Source organism: Alligator sinensis, unplaced genomic scaffold (assembly GCF_000455745.1).
Source record: "Alligator sinensis unplaced genomic scaffold, ASM45574v1 scaffold280_1, whole genome shotgun sequence".
NCBI classification, from domain to species: Eukaryota; Metazoa; Chordata; order Crocodylia; family Alligatoridae; genus Alligator; species Alligator sinensis.
The window spans coordinates 683,241-701,448 of NW_005841835.1; the positions used below are offsets into that span (position 1 = coordinate 683,241).

General features: G+C 48.0%; 1 protein-coding gene across 2 annotated transcripts in view; it reads right to left on the minus strand.

Annotated features, from left to right (window-relative positions):
- Nucleotides 1-18,208, minus strand: part of IFT43 (intraflagellar transport 43) — a 72,671-nt gene that overhangs the window by 21,810 nt on the left and 32,653 nt on the right. For both annotated transcript variants that reach the window (XM_006015325.1, XM_025201819.1), the window contains exons 4-5: nt 1,029-1,061; nt 375-421 (exon numbers count right to left, since the gene is read on the minus strand). In XM_006015325.1, coding sequence (XP_006015387.1) covers nt 375-421; nt 1,029-1,061 — 80 coding nt within the window. The remainder of the gene's footprint in view (nt 1-374; nt 422-1,028; nt 1,062-18,208) is intronic.

An 18,208-nucleotide genomic window follows, 5' to 3' on the forward strand; every position in this document is an offset into this window, starting at 1 on the left:
AAGGGGCACAGAGGCAGACATTACAGATGCTTGCCCTGAAGAAGTACAGGAAGGAGTATGTACCCAGGAGCCAGACAGAGACAGAAACACATCTCTGGGTTTCTCCTTCTTACCAACGGCAGGTTATCATTTCTATATCACTCCAGACTGCTTGAACTCTGAGATTACCCCTCTCCTGTGCCTAGGATTTCTGGTCTGCTTTACTCCTTGTCCAGCTCTGCAGAAGACGCCTTTGCAGTTGATGCTTCTGCTTTCGCGTCTCTGACAACTATGAACCTCTTTTCCTGCTGCTTCTTATATTTCTGTCCAGGCTTCTGGGAATCCCTAGGGAGAATGTGAGGAGGTTTCTAGTAGTTAGGAAGGGGCTGCCTTACCTCCGCCATCATCTGATCCCTCCAAGCTTTGCTGCCTGAGGCGGTGGCTGCAAAAAAACCAAAACAAAACAAAAACAAAAAACAGGAAAACAAGTTTCAAAGACAAACACAGAAAAATGTCTTCTCCTGGTTTCTCCCTGTCCCAGGAGCTTGCTGGCCTCCGCACACTCCAAACTGAAAAGTTACACTGGCCTACACCCATGTCCCATTCTGATGTAGCCATCTGCTAAGGGCACAAGGGCTATTACCTGCTTTCTCACTACCTCTCATAGAGCTGCCTACTCTGTGAGTTACCCCAGGATAGAGGCACATCTGTCCATTCCTGACCCTGGGGTCTTTTCCATCAGTATATAAAACTGTGGTACCATGGTTGTAAATTGCACTACAGTTTGCATGCGTCTGTCCCTTACTCAGACTACCACCTCCACTTGACCCCAGAATAAGGGACTCTGCACACCATGGACATCTGCCCACACCAGGCTTTGCACCCCTGTCCTGAGCACAGACGCACCCAAGCCCAAGTGCCCTGATATGCCAAATCACATGGCCATGCTCTGTACACAAAAACACTTGGGTCAGTCTCAACAGTCCCACTGCGAGTGAGGGGTCCATAAGGGGAGACAGTCTGCCTCAATTAGCATTATGGGAACTTACTCTTCTACTTCTTCTGCGTGTTTCCTTCCTGACCTGAAAAAAAAAGAAAAGCTTTTGCTGAGAAAAAGCTGGAGGGTGAGAAAGAGCTGGAGGGTGGGGAGGGTGGGAGGAGAGCTCTTCCAACACAGTGCTCCTGTCCTGTAAAACAGCCTTCAGATTTTCCTGAGGACACAGGTGACCTTGGGCATAAAACAAGAGACCGTATCTTTCCAAGGTGCACACCGGTGGCACTGGCTCAGTGCAAATAAAGGGTTAAACAGGAACCATAGAATCCCAGAAGGAACCAGGTCAGACACCAGCAAGAGCAACTCTCTGCTCTCTGTATTCCTAAATATTCCCTCATCCCAAAAGCTACAGGTGAAGCTTCCCCTGCCTCAGTGTGAATGGGAAAACATCGAGCTAATTTCCAGCCTACACCCCTGGAGACCAGGAAGTTCCTTCTGCCCTCAGCCACAGACAAACACTGTCCGATTGCCTTCTTCGCCCAGAAGCTCCACCTCAGCCTGGGCAAGTTCAGGTCCAACATGCTGTCACTGCAGTAAATCAGGGCTGATCCGGCTGAGTTAACAGGAGTTCATAATAATATAATGGGGGGAGGCGCTGGCGAATGGCAGTTCTCTCACTCTCCACCCCAGCAAGCCCAGAAGTAATTCAGCTCCGATTAGGGATGCTTGTTCAATATTCAAAATGTAAAACATGGAGGTTGCTGAACCAGCACTTTGAAAAGTTAATTAAATGCCAGGTTTCTTTTTAGCAGATACTCCATCACTCACTGATTGCTTTGGCCATTTTGCAGAATGAAGTTCTAACACTGCACGTTGGGAATAAATATGCTCCCCTCTCCCGGGAGTCAGGGCTCCATGACAGGGAATACATGGGGCTTTCTTCTCCCATGCACCTGGGCCCAGGAAGCCTCAGCCATTTCCATTTTCTTGCATTTCCCCTTTTGAAGCACCTGGGTGAGATGGCAGAAGCCTCCCTTTCACTCATCCAGCTCTCTATGACAACAGCCCCAGCCACTCACGTAGCCCTCAGGTGTAGAACATAAGTGCACACCTAAGTGTAGAACACGGCACAGAGGAGTCTCTTTTATGATAGGAGGGAGCTGAGGGAGTCTTATGTCTTGAGAAAAACAGAGACGGTGGGAGTGCTCCTCACTGGAGCTTTCACTCCGGAAGAAGTTGAATCAGAGGCTTTGGGATGGATACAGTTGGATACAATTCCGCTGTTACAGCCAGAGTTACAGCCACTTACAGGAGATCCGAATCTGGATTTGGGTCTTCACCAGTGGTTAGGGTTAGGTCCACCCCCAGCCCTGCCCCACAGCCAACGCACAGGTTTATATAACTAAATAACCCCCTGCTAACCCAAAAAGGGTAAAGAAGTGGCCTAGGAGCCCAACGCTAGCTGAGGCTAGAGGCTGTAAAGTCCATGGAAAGAATTTGAGAAGTAGAGCAGAAAGGAAGTGTGAAGAACACCTCATCACACACATCTCTGCTTAGGCAAGGGTGTTCCCTACAGCTGATTTTCCACAGCTTTCACCCATCCCAAGCAGCAGGCATTTCTATCCCTTCCCAGAACTAGGAGACAATACTGCACCCCAAACAGCAGAAACACTTTCTGGATGTTCACTCTAAACAGGGCTGTCCCTAGGGTATGGCAAATCAGGGTGACCGCCCCAGGCCCTGTGCTTTGGGGGGCCCCATGCTTTGACATCTGAGGGCTGCAACAGAGGTGCTGCCTAGCACCCTCCCTGTGGCACAGCCTGGCAGGGAGCCCCTGCAAGGCTGCCAGGCACTCAGCTTGGCTCAGGACCTCTCACTGCATGGGCATCCCCAGCCCTGCCTGACGCGGCTCTCAACTTGGCTGCCCTGCGCTACAGACGCCCCCCACCCCACCCCGGACAGGCAGCACTGTCAGCATCAGGGCCAGGGCTGCTGCCTCCATCCTGCTCTGCAGCCCATGCCACCCAGCTCTCGTAAGGGGGCCCTGCACAGGCTGATTTGCCCCAGGCCCTGCACACCCACAACGTCGGCCCTGACTCTAAATTGTCACTATTGCTGGTGTTGGTCCCTTGCATGGCCCTAAATAACCCTTCTTCTTTCTTGGCAATTACATTCTTCAGATCCTTGTGCCTAGCCTCGCTCATTTCCTAGTCATCAGTTGGCCACTCTACACAGACTTAGCTCATCTTACCACTCCCAGGAGTCTGCCAGTCCTACCAGCCTCTTCCTTTCCTCTGGTTTGTCAACAAAATCCTGACACCAACAAGGCCCAAAAACAATACAATATCCCATGTACAGTCACAGCTGTCCCTCACAGAAAAAGACTATCTGCTGCCCATTCCCATACCTGTTGTCTCTGCGGGTGCAGTCCAAAGACTCACCTGCCTTTTCCTTGCTGTAACACACAAAGAACTGATCTGAAGCAATAAGGAAATACATGCCATGAGAACAGTGCTCTTTGGTCCTGACTCTGGGCAGAAAAGGATTTCTAAGAAAGTTAGCAAGATCCTCCATAGATTTCCAGCGGCCCCATTCTTGTCTTATATTATGTCCCTTAACAACTTCAGGCTTCTTTCAGCTTTGCCCAGTTGCTAAGACTTGTCCATCCAAAGAGCAGCAGATGAACAGCACAGTTTACAGATAGGGAATACGCTAAAGCTGGATGTCTGGCGGAGGCTACAAATTAACACTCAAGATAAGTGGTTAATGTTCCTAAACCCAAATAAGAATTTGGGGCTGCAAGAAAACCCCAATTGGGTTAAAATGTAAAAAACGGATTAGCATCCTCCACAAACGAGTCAAGTAATGGCAAGGCTCAGAAGGTATCTAAGGGCATTTTTCTTTTAATTATACAAAAATGGAGGTTGGAACATTGTCAGCATGAAAGGCTCAGACGTGAATCTACTAATCAATATCCAATTAAGCAATTTATTCTTTGTATTGTGGTTGTGCCTAAAGACTATGTTCAGGGTCAGGAGCAGGTACTGTAGAAGCATGTAACAAAAAGGCCATTTCTGCCCCCCATCCACATATAATCTAGTGGAACGTGTGTTCCTACAGTGCCACACAATCAAGCCTGAGTGCCACTGAAATACAAGCAGTAAGTCATGAGAAAAGTACAGGTGGGCAACATTTGCAAATACAAGATTCATTTAAAGAAAAACAAAACATATGGGCTATTCCAACACTACTAGCAAATTCCCCACAGCATTTCAGCTGGGGAAAACATTCTGAGCTAGATTCACAATGTTGGAGAAGAGGATATCACCTTTTATCCAATGCAGTTAGAGCACTAACCCAGGGCCTGGAAGAGCCATGTTCAGTCTGTTCGCCTAAGAGAATCTAAACCCAAAAGAGGGCTCCAGCCACCAGACTGCAGAATGGGGGTTGGGAGCAGGGGACAAGGGGAGTGGCTCTGTTTCTACTGTGGCTGGTATTTCACTTTGCAGGAGATATTTAAATATGCACTGAGTCAGAGAATGAGAGAAAGAATGACTCTCTAATCCAGAGGCTCCCAACCACTGGACCGTGGCCCAGTACCAGGGCGCGAAGGGTTGGCTGCCAGGCTGTCTGTCTGCCTGGGTTAAAGCTGGGCAGTGGGGCAGCCCTGGGAGGGAGGCAGCTGGCTCCATATGTCCTGTCCCACTCACGCCACCATGGCTGTGCCTGGTGAGATGCTGCCCATGCAGGACCCCCCAGCCCCGCCCACAGCTGGGAGCAGGGCGGGGCGGGGGGGATGCCTGGGACGAAGGGCAGGGAGGGGGCTCCGCTGCTGCTTGCTCCTAGGGAAGGCAGCAGAGCCTCTTCTTCCCAGGCAGCCCCAGCTGGGACCCCCCCAAGCCACCACCTGCACAGCCTCCTTCCCTGCAGGGTCCCCAGTGCCCGTGGCTGCCCCAACTTGATCTGATCCTCGCAACCCCAACAGTGTAAAAATTAAATTTAAATATGTAAATTAAATTGCTTCTATATCCAGTTGGCCAAAATTCTTTGAGTGAGTTTGCCAGTCCACAGTATAAAAAAGGTTGGGAACCACTGCAGTCCACCAGTTAGGATCCCTTACATGGATCACAGTGCTTGTACCACTGAATACCTAATTATTTATGCCAAGTGGAACAGATCAGCAAGTGAGAGGGAGAACCCTTCTACCCCCACGCCAGAACACTGGAGAGCCTGGAGGTCAGGACCTTCTCTAGGACCCAGGGAAATGTGGATTTGAATCCCCTCAGGGAGAAGAGAAAACAACCCAGATCCTGGGCAAGTGCCCTAACTACTGGTCCATGAGCTGAAAGGGAGCCCTGGCACCACCAATTCTTCTGCTTTTCTTCTGAGTGTCCAGAATGAAAAGCTTCATGTTGGGTCTGAACAAAGCATGTGGGCCTGTCAGGTACAACAGCAACCATGCTTCCTTCAGTAAATAGGACAAACAAAAGCAAACAGACAAAAAAAACCTGAAAAACAGAGATATTTGGATCCAGTCAAAATCAAAATTTGGCTTCTGTTCCCATTCAGCTGCCCAAACCCAAAAACCTATTTCTGCACAGCCCTAGATAAAAAACAGAAGTAAAACTTAACTGGGCCCCCAAATACATAATCTAACCCCACCTTTTCAGAAGGGATGAGCCTTTTCTGTGCCCTACCTGTCAAACAAGAACAGCAGTGGGAGCAACATGCCAACTGAGGGGGCTTCCTTTGAAAGTGACTCACCTCTAGCCCTGTTGAAGCCACAGGCTTAGCAAATACCGTACACACACCTGGGGACACTGTTACAAACAGAACTGGTCTCTTGTTGGTCTCTTACTTCCACAGCTGCTCACAGAAGCCAGGCATGCATCTTCCATGACATGAACATTCTGGTTTTGGTGCTATGGAGTGCCCCATCCTGGCAACTAGCTTAGCCTATCAATGCCAATTGCACCAAGCTGGGTCCATGCCTTGAATGCCACACACTGCGCACATATTTTCTTTTCCACTGCAAGAACATATAGCCTTGCATAGATGAACTAAGGCAGAGTAGGGAAGAGCTTGGGTTTAAGCACATTTAAGGAGGTTTCGTAGGCATTTCTTCTCACTTGTTCGGACAGTCAGAACAATATGAATGGGATAACTCAGACAGAAACAAGCAATCGTTGGGCGCGTGAAAACACCACAAAATCAACAGCTCCCTTGAAAATGGCCTTCCACAAAGCCAGCCAGCTAGTTATCCAGTTAGCCAATGTACACTCAACAATCCCTGTGGTACCCAAGTGCCTGTATGTCCATTCTCTGCGCCTCTAATTTCTCCTGATTAAGCAAATTCCTTTCCAGGGGACAAAGGACCTAGATTGGCTCATATACATGGCCATCTCTATTCAAACTCTTCACAAGGGGGTTTCTACTGTTCTCATATTTACCAGACTCCCTGGAATATTCTCTGCAGCTCCAGTCAGCTTCCAATTTTCACTTTACTTTAGAAGTGTTGATGCCACAGAAAGTATGTGATGGGGAGAGCTCCAGTAGAGTTCTGGGGTCTTCTTGTTACAAGCCCCTTGCATCCCACCTACCCTGTGTCCCGAAAGAGAAATCCCAGCCTGCGGCCTACTCTCCCCTATGGAAAGACCTGCAACTTCTACAGATGGACCTGCCCCCACTTTGAAAATATCTCTTTGCCCTATATCACTCTACCCCACCATCAGAAATTCCCCCACACCTATCTATCAAGGACAGGGTGAGGGGGGTTTTCTCCAGGCCATGCACTCCCTCCCCCTCCCCCAAAAGGGTGGCTGAGCTGCCTCAGAAGCTCTCACAAGTGATGTGCTGAAGGGTAAAAGGCAGTTCTAATGTAGACATCATCTCTGTTAAACTGTTTCTTTCTCATTTAATGGAATACCATGGAGATCTAAATGGAGATAAAGTAGCAAGGCTCAGAGAACAGTGCGGATGCTATCTTTATGCAGCATGACAATGTTCAGTGGTTAATTAGACACCGTTAACCTATTTTAGCAGGGGACATAACTGGGATGAATGGGGGCAAATGTCCTTGAAATCTTTTAATGTCCACAGCTCATGGAGGGCCCTAGTTATACTTCTGTGCCACAGGACGGCATGTCCTCAAGATACAGCTGAGTGCCAGGAGGTCAGCCTGTGAGCGCTCAGCACGCTGGTAACACATGGATGCACTGCAACGCAGGCAGCAGGAAGGTGAGGGACCCAGGTGAGAACAAGGAAAGCAACACGTGGCTTGCTGAGATAAACAAATGCATGGTCCAGGAAGGAACCGTGGATCTTAATGTGGTGGAAAGGGCTGCCAGGGATGACCAGAGGACCAATGGTGTGACTGCATGCACATGACATTCCACTTGCCCAGGAGCTGTTTTCAACAGGCAGGAAAAACATTTTGCTGGAAGTTTCCATCAACTTCACCGGCAAAGATGGCATGGGGTGGGCTCAGGCTCAGGCTCAGGCTATCCATGATTATCCTCCAGAGATCTCTAGTGAAACAGAAGCGGAGCCCCAGCTACTTCACTTCTACCATCACCCTCCTCCTGTAACAACCATGATGTCAGCACAAGCAGTTTGCACCACATCCAGGGAATGAAAGAACAGGAACCTTCTGGTCCATGGATAACGCTGCCCCTGCACTGGAGGGATCCAGGCATGGCAGTCCTCAGTGGGTCTCAATCAACACAGCTTAGAAGCTGGGTAAAAGCAGAAATGGTGCCACATGCTGAGTGGCACCTACACTGAGAAACCAACTCTACCCTCTCACCTCCTGCACTAGAAAACAGCCTTTGAACCTATCCCCAAAGGACACAGCTACTTGCACAGGAAAGCTGCAACAAGACATCTGAGGAATACTCATCCTCCATTGAGAACACAATGCCCACCCCCAGACAGCTCTCCCCACCGTGCCCTAGTCACTGCTATGCTGCAGTCAGCTTCTCCCTGAACATTTCATCCCTGCTACTTTAAGACAAGCTGAAGGACCAAGTCAGCCCTGTCAACAGGCTGGCAGTCTTTATTAGACAGGTAAGACTGAAGCTGCCCTGGAATGTGTGCAGGCCTATTCCTGTGTAAAGCTTGCCCCCTGCTGACCACACTTCAAATAACATCCCCATCAGGCTTGAGGTGAAACTCCATGCACTCGGCAGGTGACACTACAGGAGAGCTAACCTGGGTGCTTACCACAGAAAAAGCCCATGAAATCCAGTGCAACGCATTTGAGAAGGATGCATGCCTCTTCCTTCAGGCTGCTTTACATGCCCCCCTTGGTTAGGGAACGTTTGAGGTGTTGCTTAGGGCAGTGGAAGATCTAGAAGCCTCACATGCTACCAGGTGGACATCTGGGTCCCAAGTCAGCTCTGGACTGAGAAGGCAGGAAAAGCAGGTACCTGTGTAAGGGCAAGAGTATGGTCTGCACTACTCCCAGCAGCTCACGTGGTTACTCACCATGCTAGCTAGATCCCCAGAGGGTGCATATGACTTATGGGGACAGAATAATGTAACTCCAATGACACAGGAGCCCCACCATGACAATGCATCGGATATACAGGGCCATGGGCGTGGATATCCCCCACAGACCCACAAGCTCTACAGCTCAAATGGAAAAGTCCTGATCCTTACCCACAAACCAGTGCAAGATTGGTCCTTAATATCTAGACCCTGGGGTTCGGTTCAGGGCTGTTTTAACAGTGTCTGTTCACTGGGAAACTCTCCCCAGTATCTGCCTTTTTGTTACATGCTTGTACAGTTTACATGCTTGAATTCCCTCCCTGTGCCCAGTTCCATCCTTGGAGAACTGCAGTAACATCACATGGGCACTGAGCCAGGTACAGCTCCCTGAAAACAAGTGACCTTTCCCTCAGAGGACAGTGACTTCTGCCATTGGCAAGTACCAGACATTCTGCAAGCAGAGATCTGAGTCCATTAACTGGGGGTGCTCCTGTCCTCAGAGCAGGAAGGGTGATTCTCCAGAGGCCAACTTCCCAAATGAAAGAGAAAGTATTAAGAGAACAAAGGGCAAGGGAGTTTATTTTGCTGCCTCACTGTTCCCCAGTGGAAAAGAGCCAGGGCAGATCTGGAAGGGTAAGAGAACACACTAGAAAGGAGGGGCACCAGCTGAGCCCTGAAGGAGAGTCTAGAGCTGGAACAGTAGTGGAGAGGCCAGGAGACGTAGGCTGGAAGGACGTGGCCTTTGCAGAACTTGAAAGAGGGAAATTTCTCAGTCTGAGAAATTAATGAGCACAAACATATTTTCTGGCCTAACATTTTCTGAGCCACTTCTCTTTTATGAATCACCTATAACCAAAAACTGCTTTCAGCTGCCCTCTTGCTGAAAGAACTAAAGGCAAGACAAAAAGGGAGAGTTGCAATGTTCAGAGATCCTTTTTGTTTTAAGAGAGTGGGTTGATCAAACGGAGAACAGAGCGATGAGCTATGTTTGGAGAATTCTAATTCCTGGCCAGCTTTCTGCAGCTGTGCTGCCAAAGAAAACATACCCACCCCAATGCAGCCTGCCAGGCTCAGAGACACAGAGAGGAACACAAACCCTCTTGCTTCTAGTAAACAGACTACAATTCAGGTCCCGGTAGGAAGAAAAAGGCAAACAAAAGTACACATATGCCCTTGCTCAAGTTTTTCATTAGTGCCTATCACCACAGCAGCCTGTCGTTGTGCTTCAGTGTTAGAATCCTTGTCTGTCACATGGGAGACCTGGGCTCAACTCCCAGGTGCACATATAACTACAGCTATTGAGGCACCGAACGTCTGGATTCAGTTGTCTTTCGATTTTGTTTCAATGGTCTAAAAGGGGAATGAAATGTCTGGGCAGCCTCCGCTCCTGAGTACCTGTATGTATTAAGAGGTCACCAGGACCTTCACACAGACATCATGATCCAGAAGGATTGACAATTGTGTACTACTATCACCGCAGCAGGTTATAGGGAGTTACAGTCTGAGGCCTATGGCACCTCTGTCCATAGAATCATAGCACCAGTGAAACCATATTGGCTTGCATAAAACAACTCACCTTCTAAAAACCAGCTGCTGGAAACTAGAGTGTACATATATGTGAGGAAATACATGAAGAGCAGTTTCTGTTGCTTAATCTTTGGTGGTGAAAGCTCAAATAAAATTTGCATGTAATCCATAGGGAGAAGAACAATGAGCAGGCCTGGCACCCTAGCTGCTACTACCCAGTTACTTATGACAAAGAGAAGTCTTTTTTTCCTCATTTGGCCTTGCAAAACAAGGTAACGTATCTTATTCCAGTGTGTGTATATGTGAGAAAATATGGTACTAAATCAAAAATGATGCACAAGTGCTATTTCTCACCCAGCTAGCACTCCAAGGGCAGGCCAGCCCATACTGCTCTCTCCATTTTACAGAGAGGGACACTGAGGCATGGAAACAAGAAGCAACTCATCTACAGTCAGATACAAAGTCAGTGATAGATCCAGGAACAAACCCTATTTGCCCCCCTTACTAGTCCTAACACTAACACTCTCTTTCAGCCCAATTCCACAAGAAATGACTTTGTAGATCTCCAGTCCAGTTCCTTGGGAACAGAGAAAAAATTCCCCCCCCAGACCATTTTTTTGTTTTGTTTGGTTCTTTTTACAGGGCTGCAAGCAGCAGAAAATCGCCAGTGATGAAATCACAGAATCATAGAAAATGAGGGTTGAAAGGGACCTCAGGAGGGCTCAATGTAGGACCAGCCCAAACTAGATCATCCCAGCCAAGGCTTTGTCTAGTTGGGTCTTAAAAACCTCCAAGGACAGAGATTTCACAACCTCTTTTGGTAACCTGTACCAGTGCTTTAGTAACCTCTCCTAGTAAGAAAGGTTTTCCTAATATTTAACCTAAATTTCCAACTTGAGACTGTTGCCCCTTGATTTGTCATCTGTCACTACCGGGAACAGTCTGGCTCCATCTTCTTTGGCACCTCCTTCAGGTAGTTGAAGGCTGCTATTAAATCCCCTCTCAGCCTACTCTTCTCCAGACTAAATAAGCCCAGTTCCTTCAGCCTCTCCTCAGAAGTCGTGTGTCCCAGCCCCCTCACCATTTTCATTGCCTTCTGTTAGAATCCAGCTAATACATCTTACACTGCTCTACAATAAGGGGCATATGAGGGCTGGAAAGGCAAATGATTACAGTGGCGTGCAGCCAGCGGATCGCAGCTCTGCCCTGGCTCTGGACCACGCTGTCACCGCTGCAAGATCCCAGCCCTGGAGCAGCTCCCCACTTAGCTGCACACTCTACCAGAGCTGCTGGGACTCATCTCCATGGAAGCCCTGGCCCCTTGTTGTCTCAGCCCTGCTGCTCCTGGGGTCTCCATGGAAAATGGCTGCAGCGACACGGGCAGGGGCTCCTGGGAAATGAAGTCTGCTGTAGGCCTGATCTGGCCCGCAGGCCAGACTTCGTCCACCCCTGGTTTAAAGCAATCCATCCCTCCCCAGATGTCCAACACTGTCTCACCTTAAGTAGCCCTCTTGCTGGCAGTTTCAGAGAGGAATGAGTGGACCTTCCAGAAAAGCCTCCTCTCTTGTCTACGTGGGGGGCTATGCAGAGACACACTGGCAGAGTGTGTATGGAGAGGACGTATAAGGAAGATAAAAGTCCAAACACAGTTGCCCTGATCACCCAACAGAACAAAATAATAAATGTGCCCAAAGAAATCAGTAAGAGCTTTGTGGTTGTTTTCAATAGGGCCAGGATTTCACTTAGCCAATACTCCTTCCATGAAGAAGTCAGCTTAGAAGGAGTATTGGACCAAATGGTGCCCTTGGATACACTCCCAAATCCCTTTCCCAAATCACTAGAGGCTGCCTACCCATAGCCTCAGGCAGAAAGAGTGCCCAGCTCAGAGCTTCATTTCTTAGACTGATTTCCTAGAATAAGGGTCAGCAACCTTTTAGCAGCAAGTCAAATCAATGGATCTTAGTTTAAGGTAGGCCAGGGACCTGGCTGCAGCCACTGTCTGCTGCCGAATCCTCCCTCGCTGCTAAATGCTGCCACCATCCAGACTTTGCAAGCTGGATACAATTTCTTTATGGACTGGATCTGGCCCATGGGCCATAGTTTACTGATCCCTGGGCTAGAGCACATTACTAAGGACCTGGGAAGCTGAACAGGCATCTATCTAAGGCCAAAGGTCAGCAATGGTTTTGGACAGAAAGCCAAAAAAAAAAAAAAAAAAAAAAAAAATCAAAAAAAAAAATCACTATGTCAATTTGTAAGAGGCTGGTGTGCCGGGGCAGATGGCAGGGGTGCTGCAAGAGGCCTGATCCTTCTTGAGTTGAGGCAGCACAGCCTCAACTCCTTCCCCACCATCCGTCCCAAGGTGCACGTACACCTGCTGCTGGCAACAAGGCAGACTGGGGCTCTGCAGACCCTGATGCAGCTGCTTGCAGCCTTCCTGCCACCTGCTGCAAGCAGTCCAGGCTCCCTGGTGGGTGGCAGGGGCCTGCCAAGAACCCAAGCCAACTGTGGCAGATAGCCAGGAGGCTGCAAGCGGCTGCTCTCAGGTCCACAGAGCCCTGGCCCGGCTTGTTGCTGGTGGAAGGTGCACACATGTCTCGGGATGGAGGGCAGGGAAGGGGCTGGGGCTGCGCTGCCACAAGAAGGAATGGACCCCTTGCAGCTTCCCCACCCATCCACCCCAAGGATTGGCATCCCAAGCAAAATGTCTTCATGTGCCACACTCTGACACACACATGCTGGGGATTGCTGATCCCTGATCTAGGCTAAGGGGATCTCTCAGACATGTGACTAAAAAACAGGCAGGGAAAAACAAGCCTCCAGTTGAAATGGGAGTTTTTCCCTTCATCTTTCACACATGGCCTTGCATTAGGAGGAGCATGGGGGGAGGAAGAGATCTGAAAAGCAGCACTTTAGGAACTGGCCCAAACAACCAGGCTGACAGACCAAGATTGCTTGGGTCATTCAGCCTAAGCCTGCTCATTGCATCATTCCCACTAACAGATGTTCCTAACATCATAATAAAGAGCTGATGAGCAGGATCTTTTTTTTTTTTTCTTTTCAGAGCTCCAGCTGAACAACACACTGCAGGGAAAAAAAAAACCAAACACAGTATTTGGGTTTTCCCAACAAGCCCCTGCTGTGTGAGAAATGCTGTTGGGATCGCAAAGAGAACGAGGACTTTACCCAAGTAGTCACGTCTCCTCTCTCCACTTCCTCAATGGCCATCACTGCCAACTCTTACCACATTTAGTGTTTTTCATAAATCCACAGCTTCTGGTGCCAGGGGAGCAGAGAAGAATTCCCAGCTTTAACTTAAAAGAAGAAAATAAGTTTCTAGCCCTCACTGTTGTGAAGAAAAGGTTAGAAGAAAAAAAAAGATCTCCAAGGCAAAGATAAAGACCCCAACATTAGTTTGAAACTCCCCACGATTTTAAAAATAATGTCATGATTTTAGAGGGTGGAACTGATTATGTTTTAACATTTGGGGTTGGCCATACAGAAAAACTCAAGATGAAATGTGTTACAGAAGAGCATTTGCTAGCTATAGTAATAGTATTCACTAGGACCTTATGGTTTCACTGGAAGCCACACATTTTGAGAGAAGGACCTAGCTCCAAAACAGAAAGGGTTTTTAGGGCAAAACATAGACTAGGACTCAACACAAATGACTATTAACTGTAGTGACAGGGACTGCATGCGGTATTGTTAGCATAGAGCTAATCTGAAAGGAAAACAAAATGTACCTTTTTTGGCTTCTTAATGTTGAATTAAAAAAAAAAAACCAAAAAACTCTGAAGGGGTGTCCATGTGCACTTTTAAGGGTGGGGAAGGAGGCATCTCTGTTTAGTCCCAGAAATATCAGATTATTTGTGAACTCCCCTTATTTTCCTAGAGATCTTGAAGGAGCAGAGAACTGAAGAGAGCACATTCCTTACCCCAGCTGAAAAGGCTAGATGCTCAACACTTCAGAGATCACTTTCCTTACTGTTTGCCAAAAGTGAGCATTAAGGTATTAACCAAAAAACCCCTAAACTGTCTTCTTTTTTTTTTCTGTCCCCTTATTTATTGCTCAGTTTTATTTCCTAGCTGTATAAGATCCCACAATTCTACCAATACTGCAGTCATCCAGAATGTGTTTCAAGAAAGCCAGGTTTGAAGACTTGACTAACAGAAAGAGAATCAACAGATAAAAAAACACCCTTCCTTTTCCCCCAACCTTATCAGGCTTCTGTCTCCATTGCAAAGAAGGAGAAAAGGACACAAGTGCAATGATTTCCCCTTTGCAGGGGTCCCCTGGTAACTGGGAATTCTGCTGCATTCAAGTGGAGAAATCTCTCTTCACTGCACTGCTGGCAAGGGCTTGGGCAGTTCTTTTGCCCTTAAGTTTTTTGCTGTTTACTGAGTCCAAATGTAAGAACTGACTGCTCAAGACACAGAGAGCCCCATTCTGGCTATGTCAGGGAGGCTAGAGGGCAGGATTCAGTTAGCATTCCTGGAACATCCAGTCTATTAAAAGAAAAAAAGAGAACGCCAAAAAAAAAACCCACCCTGGGCCAGCAGACTGCAGCTCTACCACCATCTTGATGTCCTTGACGCGTGCCGATGGCGTGGAGGCGGCTGGCACCAGAACAGCCCAAGAGAAGGAATGAGAGGCCAATGGAGATTTATGTGAGGAGAGCGAGATGGACAAGGTAAAATTGTCAGGAGGAGTTGTTAGAAAGTAAAATATATTGTGACAATTCCACTCCTGCCGTTCATCAATAAACTGACAGATCATTTAGTGTCAATTAGGAGTGATAGATGGACAAGTCCCCATGATCCTGGGCCAAAATTAATGGCTGGGAGGGAGAGGGTGATTGAAAATGACGGCTGACATTGAGAGGAAAGTCCTGAAGGTCCCCAAGGGGCCATTACTTGCCTCATTCCCTTGCAGATCAATGCAGGGACAAACCCAAAAACAGACACTTCAAGACAAAACTTAATCAGACTTCCTTTCCTTGCTTCTCCTTCTAAGTTTCACTCCCTCGCTCGGCCACTTTGCTCCTCTGTGCCTGCACTCTCTGCACCACTGACGACAGCAACAGGTGGCAGCAAGACATGGGCAATGTTGCAGGCTTCCCCACAGCCAGGAGCCATGCTTAGCTTCTAACATAGCAGAGCCACAGGAAAGTCCTTGTTTTATTTCAAGGACTAAGAATAGAAGATGGAAGAAATGACATGACCTGCCCCCTTGCCAGGCCCTTTACACCTCCAGCTCATAAAACAGGGGCTGCTAGAGATTCTATAAACTAGCTTCTCTCAAGGGCCATTTTCATACAAAGAGGACAGAGATATTTTAAACTCTATAATCTTGTAGTGGGAGATTTTAACTTTACTTATCTCTAGAACCCTCAAATCATACAAAACCTTAATCTCTTAAATAATCTCCCTCCAGCTCCAGAGCCCAACACTGCCCCTGCCCATTCTCCAGAACTCAAAATCCTATCTGTACTCTGGTCATGTCATTATTGCTGCAGTACTAGGGGCATGAGGGGCATCTAGGGGTTTCTGCTGCTCTCACATGCAATCCTGCATATTACATTGCCACCCCCTGCCCCAGGACCCTTTGGTATGTCTGTGCTCCTGACCTTCCCTCACTTCTCTCTAGGGCATGCTTATCACTACTCTGAAGGAAGAAGATTTGGTCAGCCCAGAGGACCCTTGTCCCAGAAAGACCACCAGCAGTAACCCCCTCCATTCACACAACACAGCAGATAAACATATACACACACAGCAGATGCCTTCTTGATGAAAGCATCTTTTTTCTTTTTTGCTTACAATGATGCCTTTAGGTAGTCATGTCTATTATGCACCAATGCTGTGGAGATGGCTGCGGGAATTGTCACATTTTAGAGGACTGACTTCTGGTTAACACATATACGTTCAAATATCACTCCAGACAAAGGAAGGGCAAAAGCACAGATATTAATGGAGAAAGTAATGGAAGAGACTATGAAGAAAGTGTCCTGGTTGGGATGACAGCTATTTGATTTAGAGAGACCTTGGTAAGCACCATACTTTATTTTATTTAATTTTATTTGATAATTTCTCTCCTCTGCGGACTCTTCAGAGGTTCAAAACTAAATGCTCTTTGCCAGAAGCCTGGCCTTTACCCCATTAGCAAGCACTTCTTTTTTCCCTTAGGATGCACAAGCCATCCCAACAATAACCCATTTACTTTGTCTCAAGTGTCAGCAATGATGTCACCAAGGGCATGAGCACAGCTTTCAGAACAGAGCTTGGGCTCCCTCTGCTGGTTGGAGAGTGGTTTCTGCCGCAAAACCTATCATATGTTTTTATTGATATGTGTGTATCGCCAGCTGGCAACCAGGGCCCAAGTATCCATCTAACAGTATCTACCTGTGTAGATGAACCCTGTCACTCTAGTGATGGGACTGGAATAACCAGCACTTGGGCTGGTACTAGGAAAGCTGCTTTCCTTCTGTCTGTCTGTCTCTGCATGTACTGAGTAAAAATGAATACATCAAACTCAACTCAGAGATCCCACTGTAAGAAAAATAAATGATCTCACATGCCGGAAGGGTGTTTTGCCAGCTGGTTACAGCAGCAGGACTCAGTGCCTCAGCCACTAAACCTCTCCATGACAGTTTCCCCATCAACAAAACAGGGCCACTAAAAAGAATAGCTATTTCACAAGAGGACTGGTAGTTCCAGGAAACCGCTTTGTGTTTGATACTTTGCCACCTAATTTGTAAAGCATGTCACTTTGGTGATTCTTAAGGATGATGTGACTGAGGTTTGTTAAATGCTTATAAACCATGAAAGACATGAGTGACTGGTGCTTCCTGAGTCGGGGGGGGGCACCCGCAGAAGGCACTGATGGTGGTGGCCCTGTCGGAGGGGCACCATTCCTACCAACAGTGTCAGTGTCAGCTATCGGGGGGACACCAGCCCCCCCCCCCTTCCGTGCACCCCTTACCAGTTGCCTATGGTGAAAGACCCTAGCAGTCTTTCACTCTACATATGCAAAGTATTTGTAAAGTGACCTAGCAGCATATAGAAAACCAGAAGTCTTCTCTTCCTCCCATCTTGCAACAGTTTGGGATAGTAACAGTCCTGCAGAAGCACCCAACTATATGGTGGGAACATTTGTTAATCACCCAAATAATCTAAGTAAGATGAGTCCAGGGAGGTTTGAGAGGGATACTAGAAAATGGAAAACAAGATAGCAGATGAACTTGTACTTTGACAAGGACCAGGTGATCACATTGGAAAGACTATTTTGAATGATTAGTTCATGCCAGTGAGCCCAGAACTAGTACTGTACTAAGAAAGGAGTTAGTGTCCCTGCAGGAAAATCCAAGATGCCAGTGCACTGTATCATATCATTCAGAAACAGAACTAAGAAGTTAGACTGCACGAGGAACATGCTCAGTTGGGATGGGCTTCACCTGTCCCCCAAAGGTAAGCGTGTGTTCTCTTCTAGGTTGGTGGATCTCCTCCGGCGGGCTTTAAACTAGGTTCATGGGGGGGAGGGGAAGATGAGGGCGGGGGAAGCTGTGGACCACCAAACCACGTGGCACCCACAAGGACAGCCCAGCCTGAAGAAGGAGAACATTAGGACCCTGCGAGCCATGGGGCGGCCAGCAGTACAGCACAGGTAAGCAATAAGCAGGTAAGAAATAAAGGGCCCCTTGGGACTCGGAGCTGGGGAGCAGCAAAGGTACCAGTCACAGGGCTCAAGTGCCTATATACTAATGCTAGGAGCATGGGGAACAAGCAGGATGAACTAGCACTCCTGCTTGCAGAAAACACCTATGACTTAGTAGGGCTAACAAAAACCTAGTGGGATTCGTCCCACGACTGGGCGGTACATATTGAGGGTTATAGGCTGTACAGAAAGGACAGGGTGGGGAAGAAAGGGGGAGGGGTTGCACTCTATGTCAATGAGCAATATACTTCGACCCTCATCAAGATGGAATCGAAGGAGGAGAAAGTAGAAGGATTGTGGGTTAAGTTACATGGGGGGCAAGGAGAAAGGGATTTGGTGGTAGGGGTCTGCTACAGACCCCCACACCAAGGGGAAGAACTAGATTCAGGGCTCCTGAGGCAGCTCTGAGAGGCCATAAAAGCTAAAGGGGCGGTAGTCACGGGGGACCTAAACTACCCAGACATCTGCTGGGAGACACAGACAGCAAAGTCCCACCGTTCACGCAC